The following is an 18,927-nucleotide window of genomic DNA, read 5'->3' as shown; positions in this document are numbered from 1 at the left end:
AGGGGAATCCCAACACTGTACCAGTGCATTTATTACAAAGATATGTGGATGAGACACTTAGTTAATGCTACGATACGGGCTCAGACTAGCCTGATAGGTTTTGGCGGCTCTAGCTTCACGCCTTGGGAACTCCCCACTCTCTTTCTGTAACCGTCGGTCCCATACAGTTTCGAGGTCGAGTGTTGATGATCCTCGAGGGATGAAACTCGACCGTTATTTCGAGCCTTCGAGATATTATAACGATAGAGAATTGGACCCTCCGATTTTAACGTATACAATTAGGCATTGTATATATGACTTGAGCATTGCAAAGGAATGCTGCAAATAACTTTTGTTTACAAAAATCACTATTATAATATGCCTTCACTATGGTAAATGCAGGTTTTTGTATCATGATTATTTTTACTAAAATCCTTCAAACCAAATATACGCCCTTATTATTTTATCTAGGAACTCCGGGGTGTGTGATCATATAAATACTTGCCTGATTAGTTTGCATACACTGCTATCACATTATAAGTTTTATATTTGATTGTCAGATATGTTATTAGACCAAATTAAAAGAGGCAAAGTTAATCACTTATACTAGGAAGTACAAGAAGAATCTATCATTTTAACAGTGCATTTAATTATAGCAACCCATCGCATCTTGGCAGTCTAATCCGCCACGTCATACATAGTTTTTTTTTCGGATACATAGTTGTCGATTATTTCAATGCGTACAAAGTAGGAAAAATATTATTGGATTGATACATTGAGCACATAATCATATTGTTTCTAATTTTCTGGTTGATGACTAAACCTTCATCTCACCGTTACTTCTCATATACTCAACAAAGTTTTTGACATAGGAGTCATGAAGATTCTGGTCTCCAAAAATGCCAGCAGCTTTTCCTGCTCGAGCTCTAAGCTCTTCCCCATCCTCTGAAACCATTGCTTCTCTTAATGACGTTGCTATGTCATTTCCACTAAATGATCCATCTTCTTCGTTCCTCTTCACTTCAATCGCCACACCTTTTTCTACAAGCAATCTTGCATTCAATCCCTGGTCAAAAACAAAAGGCAACACCACAAGAACATGACCAGACCGTAAAGTTTCAATAGTTGATCCCCATCCTCCATGAAAGAGGGATCCTCCAATGGACGGATGTGCAAGAATTTCCTTCTGTGGTGCCCAGCCAATGTGCACCAACCCTCTCCCCTCCGTTGAGGCGCAAAAACCTGATGGCAAAGCATCAATGTCGTTCAAAGCCCAACTGGGCTTCTGTAGTATCCAAAAAAACGGTAGTCCTGAGAGTTTTACTCCGTTTGCTATTTCATATACTTGATTCTTGCTAAGTTTACATTCACTTCCGAATCCCACGAACACAACCGACCTTGGCTTTTGTTCATCAAGCCATTTGAAGATCTTCTGCCAGTTTGGATGAAAAGAAAGAGTTCTTTCGTTCCCCGGTAGTTCTTCCGGTGGTAGCAAACCGATCGGAATCACTGGCTTACCTGCGACTTTTTTATATGTATCCAAGTAATCACCTTCAAATTCTATGCAAGTACGTATAGCCACAGCTCTACATGCGCCTTCTATTACGGCATCATGTCCCAGTAAAGTTTCGCGCGATTCATTCTCTGCACTTAGGACAGAAATTAGATCAAGAGCTTCATATTTCCGGAAAGCAACCATCGACGGGAAATCCACCCATGGTGGTGGTGATGTCAAAAGTTCATGCAATGGCTTTGATCCATTTTTAACTTGACCGGGCCGGGGTCTAGGTTTTGGGGGCCCGAAAAAGACCCGTGAAGAAGCAGTGAAGACACTGAATTTAAGGAGGGGAATGTTAAGTTCACGAGCGATATCAGCCACCCAATCGGGGACAAAATCAGCAATGACCCAATCAGGTTTTTTATCAGCAATGAAGTTTTTGACAGGTTCTTGAAGGAGATTAAAAGCTTGGTATAAATACAACATTTGATCAGCAGAAACGTCTACACTAGCCTCAGCATCAGCAGGCAAAGGGCTCCCGTTGACTGATGGCAGTGGAAATTCTACTAGATTTAGTAGTGGTGCTAAGTTAGAAGGAACTTTAGGAAGTCTCTTAATGTTCTTGGGAGTGGAAATGAATGAGACATGAACTTTTTCTGTGGCTAAGGCTATGGAGAGTTGGAAAAATGGCTGCAGGTGACCAAATGCTAACCATGGCACCATTACAACGTGGATATTGTCTTTCTTCATTTTCTTTATTTTCTCTTATTGGTCTATACTGAATAAAACTTTTTGCTCTAAATAGTGGAGTAATAATGATAGTCGGGAGTCGAATGTTTTACACGTTTCTTTTTGATCCAAAATGCTAATCATCCCCAAAGATACTCAATATGGACCTGTGTTGGGTTTTTTACTTATTTAATTAATATATTAAATACTTAAAAGAGGGTGAATGAGAAATGGAGGGAAATGAAATTTTTGAGTGAAATTTTAAGTTTTTCCCATTGGTAAATGGACATTGTCCCATATTGGAAGAAGAAGAGGTTTTTTATGGGTATATATAAGCAATTGCTTTTCTTCTAGCTCTTAAAGAGTTGAGAAGAAGGCAAGACTCGCGTCGTCGTCATCGCTCGGCTCGGCTTCGGCTTCGGATTCGGATTCGGATTTGGATTTGGTCAAATGAATGATTGATTAACTTTTTGGACCAAATTTATTTGTTAATAGTAAAATATTAACAGAAATGTTATTAAATATTTGTTTTAATAACAAAATATTAATATTAAATATTAATATTAAATCAAATCTGTTTTTCTGTTTTGGTAACAGAAAATTAACTACCCTCTTCAATTTTTCTTTTTATTTTCCCTCTTTATTGTTGAGTAAATAGCCATTTATGTAATGACATTTATGTTGTGGCCATTTTGCATAAACAACCATTCTGAAGAGTTGTACCTCTTGAGATTTCAGCCCTACTTTGGCTATAAATACAACACTATTCTGCTCAGAATTTCACTACGATTTTCTAAGTTTCTCCTCCTTCTTCTACATACTTTTAGCATCAAACAAAGCAATAGTAAGTGTGATTTGCTATCGAACTTTGTGTTCGCGGAAACACTGGGGTTTGAAGTACCACTACACCAGTGTGTAATTCGTTCTATCCTGGGAGGAAATAATCCATAACCTTGGGTACTAGGAGGGGATTAAATTCCTTAAGGAAACACTATGAATTCAGTGGGCTCAAATTGGTTTTCTGTCATTTCTGTTTATATTCATTTATATTTCCAGAATTATTTTACAAATACAGTGTACTAACAAGCTTAAGGAATTTAATATATTTTCTGTATTTGTAGTTACTATTTCTGTAGAGGAAACCTTTGTGGTTTTGTACTCTATTGGAGATTAAAATCTACGTGATTTTAACATTTATCTCATTCTTTTATAGAAATGACTAATCATAACGGAAATCAAGCTGTTCCGATAGTGACTGCCAATGCCACAACGAGCCGAACAACACCGGCAGCATTGGCACCGGCGGAGAAGCCCGAAAATTTTTTCGGGATTGATTTCAAGCGCTGGAAGCAAAAGATGTTCTTCTACTTAACTACTTTAAGTCTCCAGAAGTTCATCAAGGAAGATGTTCCTGTGCTGTCCGATGAAACTCTAGAAAATGAACGCTTTCTCGTGATTGAGGCGTGGAAACATTCAGATTTTTTGTGCAAGAATTATATTTTAAGCGGGCTGGAGGATGCTTTGTATATCGTCTACAGTGGCGTGGAAACGTCAAAAGAACTGTGGACTGCACTTGAAAAGAAATACAAAACCGAAGATACCGGGTTGAAGAAGTTTGTTGCTGCAAAGTTTTTGGACTACAAAATAGTAGATAGCAAGTCTGTTATTACCCAAGTCCAGGAATTGCAAGTAATTATTCACGATCTCTTTGCTAAAGGTATAAATCAAATTAATATTGATGTTGAAAGTAGTAATCTTAGTATTTTTACTAACAGAAATTTCATTGAAGGTCTTGTCATCAATGAAACATTCCAAGTAGTAACAATGATTGAGAAGTTGCCTCTTTTGTCGAAGGACTTCAAAAACTACTTGAAACACAAACGCAAGGAGATGTCCCTTGAAGATCTCATTGTTCGTTTGAGAATCGAAGATCACATCAAAGCTACTGAAAAGAGAGGTCGTGGGAACTCAACAATAATGGGAGCAAATATTATTGAAGAGAACAAAAAGAGGAAGAAGGCTTCTGGACAGAAATACAACCCAAGCAAGAAGCGGTTTAGTGGAAACTGCTACAACTGTGGAAAAACCGAACACAAATCTACGGAGTGCCGTGCTTCGAAGAAAGACAAAAAAAAGGGTCAAGCAAACATGATTGAAAAGCATGATAATGTTGATGACTTATGTGCCATGCTTTCCGAATGCAACTTAGTGCTTAATCCTAAAGAGTGGTGGATTGATTCTGGAGCCACTCGCCATGTTTGTGCTGTTAAAGAAGCTTTTGCTACTTATGCTCCTATTGAACCCGATGAGACAATTTCTATGGGAAATGCTGCAAAGGCCAAGATTGAAGGATGTGGGAAGATATTTCTCAAAATGACTTCCGGCAAAGTGGTGACTTTAAACAAGGTCATTCATATTCCCGAGATTAGGAAGAATTTAGTCTCTACTGGACTTCTTGTTAAGAATGGTTTTAAATGTGTTTTTGTTTCCAATAAGGTTGTAATAACTAAGAATGAAATATTTATAGGAAAATGTTACCTCACTGAGGGCCTTTTCAAACTGAATGTAATGGTTGTTGAAAATAATAATAAAATTTCAGTTTCGTCTTACTTACTTGAGTCAAATGAATTATGGCATATACGTTTGGGTCATGTCAATTATAAAACCTTACGAAAAATGATTAATTTGAAAGTATTGCCTAAGTTTGAATGTGACAAATCGAAATGTCAAGTATGTGTGGCATCTAAGTATGTTAAACATCCTTATAAGTCAGTTGAAAGGAATTCAAATCCTTTAGACTTAATTCACACAGATTTTTGTGACATCGAGTCAATACCATCTCGCGATGAAAAGAAGTATTTCATAACTTTTATTGATGATAGTACTCGATATTGCTATGTTTACTTACTTAATAGTAAAGATGAAGCAATAGACGCATTTAAGCAATACAAAAATGAAGTTGAAACGCAACTTAATAAGAAATCAAAATGATAAGAAGTGATAGGGGTGGTGAATATGAATCTCCTTTTGAACAAATATGTTTAGAATATGGAATTATTCATTAAACAACGGCCCCTTACACGGCACAATCCAATGGGATTGCAGAAAGAAAGAATCGTTCAGTAAAGGAGATGATGAACGCATTATTGATGTTTACCACAGAACTTGTGGGGGGAAGCCATTCTTACGTCTAGCCGAATACTAAATTGAGTACCCCATAGCAAAACACAATTCATTCCATATGAAAAATGGAAAGGAAAGAAGCCCAACTTGAATTATTTTAAAGTGTGGGGGTGTTTGGCAAAAGTGCAAGTTCCTAAACCCAAAAGGGTAAAAATAGGACCAAAAATCGTTGATTGTTTTTTTATAGGATATGCGACTAATAGTAAAGCATACCGATTTCTGGTTCATAAATTAGAAAATCCCAACATTCATAATTATACGGTTATAAAATCAGAAAATGCTGAGTTCTTTGAAAATATATATCCGTATAAAAAGGAATGTGAGTCGATTGGTGAAGGATCTAAACGACCTCAGGAAGAAACAAAAGAAACTACACTTAACCAGGAGGATCCAAGACGTAGTAAACGTCAAACAACGTCTACTTCATTTGGACCGGATTTTGTGACTTTCTTATTGGAAAATGAGCCTCAAACATTTAAAGAAGCTATATCTTCTTCGGAATCATTGTTATGGAAAGAGGCAGTCAATAGTGAAATAGAATCCATACTGAACAACCAGACTTGAGAATTGGTTGATCTTCCTCCTGGAAATAAACCGTTGGGTTCTAAATGGATCTTTAAGAGGAAAATAAAAGATGATGACACTATTGACAAGTATAAGGCAAGACTTGTGGTCAAAGGGTATAGACAACAGAACGTCTTGACTATTTTGATACATACTCTCCAATTACAAGAATTACGTCCATACGAACGTTAGTAGCGTTAGCTGCAGTTTATGGTCTTGAAATTCATGAAATGGATGTTTAGACGACCTTCTTAAATGGAGAGTTGGAGGAAGAAATCTACATGGAATAACCTGAAGGGTTTGTGGTTCCAGGTAAAGAAAAAAAGGTATGTAGACTTATTAAGTCCCTTTACGGACTAAAACAAGCACCCAAACAATGGCATGCAAAATTTGTCCAAACAATATTGTCAAATGGGTTTAAGATAAATGAATGCGATAAATGTGTGTACATTAAAAATGTTCCAAATCACATAGTTATTGTTTGCTTATATGTGGATGATATGCTCATATTGAGTAATGACATTGCCAACATAAATGCTACTAAGCGTATGCTAAGTAGCAAGTTTGATATGAAAAACTTGGGAGTTGCTGATTTAATTCTGGGAATTAAGATCCATAAGACTTCTCAAGGTCTGGCATTGTCACAATCTCATTATATTAAGACAGTACTTGAAAAATTCAAGCACTGGGGTAGTAAAGTTGCAAAGACTCCAATTGACATGAATCTTGCATTAGCAAAGAACAAAGGCCAAAACATATCACAATTGGATTATGCTCGTGTGCTGGGATACTTAATGTACATCATGAATTGTACACGACTAGATATAGCTTGTGCTATAAGTAAATTGAGTCGATATACGAGCAATCCAGGTCAATCTCATTGGATGGCCATGAAACGGGTTTTGGGGTATTTAGTACATACCCAGGACTTTGCTTTGTACTACAGTAAATATCCCACGGTCATTGAGGGATACTGTGATACAAATTGGATCATCGGACCAACTGATTCCAAGTCCACAAGTGGATATGTATTCACTATTGGTGGATGATCAGTATCATAGAAGTCGTCCAAACAAACTTGTATTGCCCGCTCTACAATGGAGGCTAAGTTCATAGCCTTGGATAAAGCCGGTGAAGAAGTTGAATGGCTCAGGAATTTCTTGGAAGATATTCCATTTTGGCCCAAACTGTTGGCACCAATATGCATACATTGTGATAGTCAAGCAGCAATTGGAAGGGCTGGGAGCGTTATGTATAACGGTAAATCTCGTCATATACGACGAAGACATAAAACCGTTAGACAATTACTCTCTAGAGGAATTATCACAATTGATTATGTAAAGTCAAGTGATAATGTGTCGGATCCACTTACAAAAGGTCTAACTAGAGAGGTAGTTGAAAAAACATCAAGGGGAATGGGACTGTGGCCGAGAACAAGTCATAGTGGCGGTAACTCTACCTAGAAGACTGAAGATCCCAAGATCTAGGTTCAAGGAGATCAAATAAATTCATTAATGACTATTCAACATTGTCAAATAAACTTTTGGTCCATTCTCGTGATGAGACAATGTTCAGTACCAAGGATAAAACATTAAGACTTTTTAATGATTTCTAATTTTGATACGGGGTACATCAAATAGTGTATCTACGAGATGACACGTTTAGGAATCACCTATGTAAGTGTGAAGTGTTTGCCACTTCAAGGAGAACTTTGTAAGGCCAGTTCTCTACGCACTTATGAAACTAGGCGGTGTTCATGGTTGAAACGAACACAACAATGAGAACCAAAGACGGTTAAGGGTTGGTTGTGTGACTTGTGGCTGTCTAGGTATACACCAAAGTTCGACGGTTCAAAGATATCAAATCTACCGATTGATCGAGTATATCCGACATAAGTTCACTACGGAAAGTTCAAAGGGAAACCTACTTATCCAGATGCAATTAATCCTTACTTGCGAATCACACAGTTTTTCATGCATACTTCCGTGATATAGCCACTCCCCATTCATATGGGGGATTGTTGGGTTTTTTATGTATTTAATTAGTATATTAAATACTTAAAAGAGGGTGCATGGGAAATGGAGGGAAATGAAATTTTTGAGTGAAATTTTAAGTTTCCCCCGTTGGTAAATGGACATTGTCCCATATTGGAAGAGGAAGAGGTTTTTTATGGGTATATAAGCAATTGCTGTTCTTATAGCTCTTAAAGAGTTGAGAAGAAGGCAAGCCTCGCGCCGTCATCGTCGTCGCTCGCTCGGCTCGGCTTCGGCTTCGGATGAGGATTCAGATTCGGATTCGGATTTGGATTTGGATTTGGATTTGGTCAAATGATTGATTGATTAACTTTTTGGACCAAATTTATTTGTTAATAGTAAAATATTAACAGAAATATTATTAAATATTTATTTTAATAACAGAATATTAATATTAAATCCAATCCGTTTTTCTGTCCGTTTTTCTGCTTTGGTAACAGAAAATTAACTACCCTCTTCAATTTTCCCTCTTTATTGTTGAGTAAATAGCCATTTATGTAATGACATTTATGTTGTGGCCGTTTTGCAGAAACAACCATTCTTAAGAGTTGCACCTCTTCAGATTTCAGCCCAACTTTGGCTATAAATACAACACTATTCTGCTCAGAATTTCACTACGATTTTCTGACTTTCTCCTCCTTCTTCTGCATACTTTTAGCATCAAACAAAGCAATAGTAAGTGTGATTTGCTACCGAACTTTGTGTTCGCTGAAATACTGGGGTTTGAAGTACCACTACACCAGTGTGTAATTCGTTCTATCCTGGGAAGAAATAATCCATAACCTTGGGTACTAGGAGGGGATTGAATTCCTTAAGGAAACACTGTGAATTCAGTGGGCTCGAATTGATTTTCTGTTATTTCTGTTTATGTTCATTTTTATTTATATTCATTTATATTTCCAGAATTATTTTACAAATACAGTATACTAATGGAGTTAGTGCTATGTGAGAGCTAGCGACCAAATTGACCAAATACCTCCAAGGTTGCGCTAAAAACAGTACCAAAATAATTACCTTTGTCAGTATCTTAGCTTGCAGTGATCCGTCCATTACAAAGTTTATACATGATACACATGTATGAAGTCATGGTTCTTGCTAGCTGCTGTAAAAGGGACATATATAAGACAACAACAATTTATGTGGCTAAAACACATAAAATTGTTACTATTATTATATACTCTTATGAGTCCTATTTACCCGTCATTTTGACCTTTTTCACGTCTACTAAAAAAGATTAATAATTAAAGTTGTATTTTGATTAGATTTCCCTATTTTATGCTTTGATCTCTCAATCCCTTTAAGTTTGTCCTAGCTAGAAAATTTATTCGAATAGTAAGGATAAATTTTGGAATTAGTATCTAGTTATTTCTTATTTAGAAAAAACTACTTTTAACAAATGTGGCAATAATTACACTTGTTTTAGTCCAAAAATTTTCGTGCATAGAGGGTTGTGCTAAATGTGGCTACTACTAAATGTATAAATTCATGTAGGAAATATTGAGTGTTTCATGTAAATCATAACATTTAAAAAAAATGGATTTGGATGACATGTTTCAAAATATATATATATATAAAATATATATATATATATATATATATATATATATATTTTGAATTTTCTTTTACTGACTTTATTTAATCTTTAATGAGATGATTTATAGTCATGCAAACATCTATGACTTACTTTTAAGCTACAAGTTTCAAATGTTTTTCTTTCTTTGTTTTTTTTTTTGTTTCTGCAACTTCGTTAACACCCCTCACATAGCACCATTAAAACGTGCCAACAAGAAGACAACAACACTCTAGCTCCTCGCACAACTTCTAGGTCCCCACACAATACTGCTTTATGTGAATGACATTGTTTTCTCTAAAAATAACTTAGCTTCGACAAATAAGCTTAAAAGAAGATTAAGAACTCATCAGGATTTTTATTCAAGTTCTTTTTCACTTATTGGTCTATGTGGAATCAAACTTTTTGCTTTGTTTGTCCGAAGATAAATATAAGCAAAAAACAAATGAGATAATTTAGGGCCAATTCCTTGAAAATGCAACTCCCACTTATGAATCTATTGCGTTTGACTGCAGTTTGTTAACACTAATCCAATTGGGGAACCCGCTAATCAGGATTAATTTCAAGGAAGGAACAAAATGGCTCATCTTTTAGCAAAGGAAGGTTCCAAGCAACCAATAATAATCTTCCGGCCGTGCACTATATATTCGGCTCCTCATTTGTTTGTTAGTTCCACTGTTTTAGCAGATAGAATAGGAGAAACTTTTGTTAAACCATTTCGGCTAATAATTGCAATAATTAGGATAAGCTTGAAATCCTTAACTTCCTGTGGGATGAAGTTGTATGAACTGGTCTTTAATTTGTGATAATACACAACTAGTCCTATTAGTACCCCAAAAAAAAAAAAAAGACTATGAAGTAGAGGCTTTATTCTATTAGCAATTAATCGTTGTAACAAAAATTTGTATACTGCATTCGTTCCAATTTGTGTGAGTCTATTTTTTTGTCCATTCGAAAAGAATGACCCCTCTCTAAATTTGAAAATAATTAAACTTAAATTTCCAATTACATCCTTAATGAGAGGTTTTTATATCCAATTCTCTGACATGTTTAACACCGCAAGTTTCACAACAATTATAGTCACACAAATGTTACGGCTTGCTTAGGACCACAAACTTCAAAAATCTTTATTTCGTTTTTAAACTTTATGCATAGTTTATTATGTTCACGTAAATTACAACATAGTAAACGGTAGTTATGACAAATATAAGAATTATTATAGTCCTTCCCCATTCATGGTTCAAGTATTGAAAGTTTGATTATAGAACTCAATTATATTCCCACCAACCACACACACAACAACTAATACATGACCACCAACCTCCTTCCAAAATATTTTTGGAAGAAAAAGGAATGGAGGGTCCGTATCAGAAGCAGCAAATGTACTAAATGAATATTGACAGACTTGACAAAAGGTGGTGGACTCTCCTTTACTACAAGTACCTACTAGCTACTGTACATTATAACAATTAGAAAAGAGGAGATACATATGAGGGGACCTCAAAAGAGGAGTTCACATGCATCACGGATTAGTACTACATATATCCTTGCACTCGTACGTGTCCTTGCACTTGTGCATAGATTACCATAAATGGTGGATGTAATTTATCGAGTTCAAGCAAATATATCTGACACAAATATAAATAAATGTTGGATGACAATGGTGCGGGGCGGGTGCGAGGGGGGGGGGCGAGTTTTGTTTGATGCGGGTGCGGGGTGGGTTTATTCTTATGCGGGTGCGGGGCGGGTTAAAATAATTTTTAAATTTTTTAAAGCGATGCAGGACGAATTGCAGGTTTAATGCGGGTTCAATGCGGGAAAACTTTGTACTTGATATCCATTCAATGTTATTTTGGTTAAAATAAACTTAAATAATCAAAATCCACATCTTATACGTACTTGATATCCATCCAGTGATCCAATATGCCACTTGAGAAGTCTTAAATTGATGATCACAAGCAATGATTTAATAATCATAGTTTCCAATGCATGCTAAGTTCACTAATTAATTACCACTTGTTATGACGGAATCTTATGATTTAAATATTTATTGTTGTTTTCTTAATTTATACTTTTTCCATGCTGGAATATTCTACATATACCTATATTTTCGGCAAGTTAAAGAGGGGGGACCTTCAGCAGTTGAATGGAAATCCAGTTCAACTAAACTTGAATACTCATATTAACTAGTAGTATATCCAAATGGAACAAACATCTGATGTTTTTTTTTTCTTATAGTTTATTTTGTTTTTGTTTTTCTGACGAAAATTTCTTGAATTTTGCTGTTAAATCTTGTGAACAGTTTCTTCGAGGTTTGAAATCAATGTCACTTGTTATTTATGCTAGTTAATGTCTCTTTTAGATTACCTTGGTAAATAACCTCTAACTCATCCTTTATGGGCAAATCACTTGCGAGACAGTTTTTGGGAAAAAATTGGAGAAAAAAGGAAAAAAATTAAGTGGGGCGGGTTGAAATTTTTGTGGGTTTTGCCAAACCCGCCCCGCCCCATTACCATCCTTAAATGTGTGAGAGATCACTGAATTTCAATTAATATTATAAATTTGAACACATAATTTCAAAAGTATAATAAGTTTAGTGCTACGACTTCAAAAATTGAACCAATCAAATTTAAGTCTTGAATCTATCTTTAACTACAACATTAATGCATGAATGTTGCACTGTGCTTGTTAGGGGTGTTCATAAATTATGTAAAACACTATTACACAATCAAAATCGACCAAACTAAATCAAAAAGAGGAAAATCTAATGGTACAGAATTTAATTAGGTTTGCTCTTAAATTAATAATTTTAAAATTCACATGGAATAAAATATATAAAAAAGAAGAAAATATACTATGACGATTGGAAAACCATCGTCACTACAAATATCCTACAATGTTAAAAATAATTTAAAAAATATTAAGCGATTGGTTCAAAATCCATCATATATTTGTCAAACATTGAGATCCACATGTGTTCAAGGTGATGGCCATATCATCTAAATCATCGCTTTAAGGTGATGGGCCATATCATCTGATTCGTCATCTTATTTATGTCCACGTTGCATTCTGCTCTGCGTCAGCAGACCATCACGTAATGTCCTTCCCGTGTGCACATACCAAAAAACTAAATCGAAAATTGTCAAAACCGTACCGAATTAACACCCGTTAATGACAATCAAATATATAGCTAGACCTTACTAAATAATTACTACTTATGATTTATGCATAGGAAATCTTGGTTTACGCTATATTGTATATTATAATTAAGTTTTGTAGCTTAACTCAAACAATTAATGCAACTGGCAAATATAACACAAGTACATGATCAGCTAGATGTAAAATAAACAAATGTGCACGTCAAAATTGAGATAAACGTGAAATTTTGTATACAAACTAATCACGCTTCGCACGGTTATAAAGACATCAATAGTTTAGAAATAATATTTCTACATTATCAGTCACAACAAAAAAATTAATATTTATCACGTGTATATATAAAAGTAATTTATATATAGTTGAAATCACAAACACAATTTTCTCTTAGAATAAAAGCTTAGATGAACCTCATTTTATCAAATTTTCTTTCAATAAAGGCAAAGGGAAAAGAGTTCGCAAGGAAACTTTTCACACATACAGACATATATTAATTACGTGTGTTGTGTATATGCAAGATTCTCTTAGTCAAATTATATATTAGATACATGTTTATATGTACTTAAACTTTTGTTTATTAGATAGTAAGTAAAGTTTTTAAAATTATAGAATTTTTTTCTAATCAAATAAATGAAACATGAAATGAAAAGAAAAGATCAGAAAAGAAAATTAGAAAGTGAAGAAACTACAGCTAGAAATAGAGAAAAAAAACAAATAAATGGAAACGCAAGTTGCTCTCTCTATCCATTACCGATTCTTGTTTCTTTTCTATCAAGTAGTATGGTTTTTCCTTTAATAATCTTTTTCATTATTCTTCTGTTCTTTCCTTTCCAATTGTTCTTCCCTGTAACGATCCGACCAATTATTTTGAGCAATTGCACGTCGCTCGGTTGTTTGAGGGCATGAGTAGCTCCGTGTGATGTATTATGACTTATATGAATCGTTGGTTTTGGTTTTCAGGTTATTCGGAATTGATTTGGAAGAATGGTAATACACAACTAGTTCTATTAGTACCCAAAAAAAGGACTATGAAGTAGAGGCTTTATTCTATTAGCAATTAATATTTGTAATAAATATTGATATACTCCCTCCGTTCCGGTTTACGTAAACCTATTTTCTTTTTTGTCCATTCCAAAAAGAATGACCCTTCTTTAAATTTAAAAATAATTTAACTTAAACTTTCAATTTTACCCTAAATGAGAAGCTTTTATAGCCATAACACGACAAACTTCAAAAGAATTATAATCCCACAAATGTTACGACTTGTTTAAGACCACAAACTTTTAATGTCTTTATTTCCTTTTTAAATTTTGTGCACAATAGGTTCACATAAATTAGATCGGAGGAAATAATAATTTTTGGTACAAGACAAATATATAAGAATTATTAAAGTATTGAAAGTTTGATAACAGAACTCAATTATATGTCCACCAACCACATACACAAAAAACTACATACCCACCAACCTCTTTCCAATATTTTTGGAAGAAAAAGAAATGAAGGTCCTTATCAAAGTAGCAATGTACTAAATAATTGACGCAGACTTCACAAAGGTGGTGGGCTATTGTACTTGATAACTAAGAAAAGAGGAGATACATATAAGGGGACCTCAAAAGAGGAGTTCACAGGCATCACGTATTAGTGCATGTGAACTAGTGCACAGATTAGTGCATGTGAAGTAAGGCTGTCCAACGGGATGGGCCGGTCCGTCCCTTTCCGTGTCCCGTCTCGTTCCGTCCCACCCCAAGTTAAACGGGATGGGCCACTGTAAAACGGGACACGGGATGGAACGGGACGACCATTTCGTCCCGTTTGTCCCGTCCATTTCGTCTCGTTTTGTCCCGTCCCATCCCGCCTGTCCCGCGAATTTTTATGGTATATTTGTGGAATTTCTGTTGTATTTGGTTAGTATAAAACAAATCCAACTTATGCACCGGTCATTAATGAAATGATTGCAAAATTTTAAAAAGTATTTTTTCTCTATTCCCCAAGTTTATTTAATTTCTACAATACTTAACCCATATTTAAAATTAAGAGGTGCAAAAGGACTTGTTCGTAAAATTTATCAAAATTTAGCAATTCAAGAATATGAACAACCATCTCTCGAAGGCTTCCAAGCTAACATATATTCTTATGCTAGAATCTAGATCAATGTTTGATAAATATAAATGTATAGAAACAACAAGTGGTGAAATTACTCCTTCTACTTCTAAGTCTAGAGTAGAAATTCTTATGGGAAGATATGGATGATATAACATGTTTTAATTCCTCTATTGATGATGAACTTGATTCTTAGCACTGGAGAATGCTTTTAGCGCAACAATATTTCAAATCAGAGATCATAGACATTCATTAGCAGAGGACAACCTAGAGATTTCCGTATTATTTAGAGATTGGATTAATGCAGAAAGAAGAAATCTTGGTTTCGAAAAATTAAACACTAGGGAAGAAGAAAAATACAATGAGACTGGAACCGATGACGGCATGGAGCTCATAGAACATCAATCAACACTGCCAATTCCAAAACAATGTTCGAGAGATATTATTGATAAGTTACAAAGAAGCAATATAGGACCTTACAAATATTAGTATGATAATTTGTAATTGGCTACGAAGAGGCCTAGTTCAAACAGAACCCTTCCTAGAAGGTAGCTGCGTAGATTAGGTGCTCTTCAAAAGAATTATATTTGTATTTGAGATTTGAAAGTTCCATTAATAAAATAAAAGGCTCTAAGCGTTGAATTGTTTTTTTTTTTATGAATTGTCTTAGTTACTTAATAGTTAATACTTTGAAATTATATTAAATAAATTATAACACTATTATAAATTTACAATTACTAGAATATTTCATTAAAAGTTTTTTGTTTTAATATTTTATAATTCTTTACTTAGTTTTCTAATTTTCGTTTTAACATAATAACATTTAAGTTTATTAAATAAGTCAAAAATCTAACCGTTGCAAACTTTAAAAATATAGTAATTTTCAAAAAACTAGACGTTTTGTTTTTAAAAAATACACTTAAGGCCCACGAACCCGTCCCGTCCCGTTTGTTATCAGGACGGGATGGGGCAACCGTTTCGTCCCGTTTGTCCCGTCCTGTTTCGTCCTGTCCCGCCACCGTCCCGCTTAAATGTCGTCCCGTCCCATCCTGTTAATTTTGTCCCGTCCCGTTGGACAATCATAATGTGAAGTACTACATACTCGTACGTGTCCTTGCACTTGGTGCATAGATTACCATAAATGGTGGATGTAATTTATTAGCTACGAGTTCAAACGAATATATTTGACACAAATATGAATAAATGTTTGAAAAATCACTGAATTTCAATAAATATTACTCCATCCATTTTAATTTAGATGACACATCTCATTTATCGAGTGTCAAATAAAGTGAAGTTTGACCAGGTATGAACTCTCAATTGTCTTTCTATGCCTTCTCTCTAGAAAACTAGAGAGAGAAGGTGATAGTTTATATGAGTCCACCAAACTATAGAGAGACCAAGTCCTCTTATGAGTTCTCACTGAGAATGCTAATGAAACAGTTATGAGCACGTGATTTTTGCTTCACAAAACTACTCCAAAAGAAATAAAAAAAATAAAACCTCCATTTTCTTGGTGTACAATTTTTAGGATTTTGCGTGGCATTTTTGAGTAATTATTTGTGTTTTATCAGTAAATGGTTATCCTCTTATAATTAATTGAAATAATAAAAAATATGTGGCCTGTGCACTTAGTATTTTTGCTTCTTACAAATAGGAATTAATTAAACCATAATTGGGTTTTAAAAGAAGAAAAATCACAAAAATATGTAATTGTTGTAATTTTGTCATTTAAATGTGCCATTGTGTGATTTCATTTTTGTTTTGTTTTGTGTGTTAATTGTTGTAAGTGTTAATTAATATTTGTAGTTGTATTTAGATTTTACAATTAATTAGGAATTGTGTTTAAATTAGAAAATTAAAGAAGAAAAAGGAAAAGAGTTCAAAAATGAAGAAAGATTCGGACTGGGCCAGTTTTTAAAAGAAAGTTAGGCCCAAAGGTTGCACCTCCTACTCGGCCCAGATCTGTCAACCCAAAAAAAAACATCAAACGACGTAGTATAGGGCAAGAGCTACGTCGTTTTGATGGTGCCCGTCCAGGTAATCTCAAGACAACCAAACGACGTTGTATTGACATTGTTCATCTGGACCGTTGATCAAATAGATCCAACGGTCCAGTTCAGTTCTTTCATTAAACCAAACGACGTTGTATGATTATATTTAATCGGGACCGTTCATTGTTTTTGATCTGATGGTTCCCAGGCCTTCCCCCATGACCCGACCCACTCCCGTCTGAGACCGACCCATTCCCCAACCTAAACCAAACGACACCGTGTAGTTAAATGAATTGATCCAGGCCATAGATCTTACCTGATCCAACGGTCAAGATTAGACCACCCCTCCCCTATATAAACTAAATTCATACCCCAGCCCCCTAACCAAACACCCCCCCTCCCTCTCCTGTTCATCATCGTCTCTAAGACGACACCCCCCCAAACCCTAGCTGCCCTAGTTCCCTCTCACCTGAAACCCGGCGGCAACGACGCCGCCGGTCACCACCTTAACACCCCTGAATCACCTCGACCTCCTCTTTCCAACCATCACCATAACTCCCCTCGAATCAGGCCCCAACTCTTCGAATCTTAAATCGAAGGTTGGCCTAAAAACCCAACCATCTCCGATGATCACCAAACTAACACCCAATGACCTTCTAGCCACCCCAACACAGATCCTCAAACCGTTTGGCTCGAATCATCTCAAAGCTTCTCGAATCTTCATTTGAAGATTCGAGCCAAACATGAACTTACCCATATCCGTCCCAAATTCATACCAGGTGACCCCCAGGCTTCCTTCACCCCTGAAACACCAATGGTTCCTTTTGAATATGGCTAGAAACACTCGAGCCCTAAATCTAAAAAAAACAGAACCCTAAAATTCCAAATTGTGGAATTTGTCCAAATTAAATGAAAGATTGGGGTCTAATAGATTGAGAATACTTCGATTAAAGTCTGTTCGACCTCAAAGTGCTTAGGTCTGAGTTCGAGCCTGGGTCCGTATAATTCTGAGGTTCTGAGGTATTTTTCTTTTTCCTTTATTCTATATTTATGATTTTCTATCTATGTGTCTGCTTAGTTCAGTTTTATTGATTTCCCCTGCTGTTAGTTCGTCCTCTCATCTCAATAGACCTTTTTATTTGGTCCAAATCTGTCATTTGTTTATGATTGCTGTAATTATTATGTATGTGATCGATTAATAAGTTGCGTCGATTAGTTAGTTTCCATTTAATCCATGATTCTGGCAATAACACTGAAATTATTTGAATTGCCTATTTCTTTGTTGCTGATTTGCTCAGTGTCAGTTGTAATACGTAATCAACTAATTAAGCTTCATTGATTAGTTCGTTCGTATAAGTTTGAATCATTTTTGGCATTCTGTATGGTTTTAATTTTGATTGTTAATTGTCTGATTAGTTAAAGTTCTGTTTGATTGTACACATTGTTCTGAATCATGGGAATCTTTGTATTTAAGGTATTTTCTGCCTTAAAATCTTAGGAGTTGGTTATAGCTGTTAATTAGATTAATTTTAGATAATTGTTAAGTTTGAACAGATTGGTTTAGGGCAGTAATATTAAGGGAATTTCAGGGGTGATTTGGGAATAAAACAGTTAGGATAATACTTTATTGTTAGTGCTTTGTCAATGGGGTATTAATTAATGCACTAATGGGGAACAAAAGGGAATGAGGGTGCTAATAATTAAAAAGTTGGCTTTAGTGGGATTAAAAGCGAAGGAAATCAGATTTTAGTGGAAAATCTGTTTTTAAAATGAAAGAGGGGGGGGGGGGGGTCGGGCAGTAGCAAAGGAAGGAGTCAATTTGTATAAAAGGGGGTTGGGGACTGATTAAGAAAGGGACGAGATTCTAGAGTTGAGAGAGAGATTCTGAAAAAGGGACAGATTCTGAAAAAAGAGAGAGAGAGCTTAAGAGAATTTATTAGGAGAAAGAGATTTAAAACCCATAAGATTCTGAAAATTGAGGGCTAGGACAGACACGGATATACACACAGGAAGAACAATTCTGCTGTTCTACTGAAGTTTTACTGACTGAAAATTGTTTTAATCTTCTGAAATAATTTTAACTCACCTGAGGGAGAAAGGTTTAGAATTGGTCTTCAAATC

The 18,927-nt window shown here is 35.3% G+C and overlaps 1 protein-coding gene across 1 annotated transcript; it reads right to left on the bottom strand.

Annotated features, from left to right (window-relative positions):
• Positions 1 to 608: 608 nt before the first annotated feature.
• On the bottom strand, positions 609 to 2,375 carry LOC107827944 (putative UDP-rhamnose:rhamnosyltransferase 1). Its single transcript, XM_016655179.2, has one exon. The coding sequence runs from the start codon at positions 2,225 to 2,227 to the stop codon at positions 797 to 799; it is 1,431 nt and encodes a 476-aa protein (XP_016510665.1). The 5' UTR covers positions 2,228 to 2,375; the 3' UTR covers positions 609 to 796.
• Between the last annotated feature and the right edge of the window lie 16,552 nt (positions 2,376 to 18,927).

Source organism: Nicotiana tabacum, chromosome 1 (genome assembly GCF_000715075.1).
Source record: "Nicotiana tabacum cultivar K326 chromosome 1, ASM71507v2, whole genome shotgun sequence".
Lineage (NCBI taxonomy): Eukaryota > Viridiplantae > Streptophyta > Magnoliopsida > Solanales > Solanaceae > Nicotiana > Nicotiana tabacum.
This window is presented reverse-complemented; position numbering and strand designations above follow the sequence as displayed.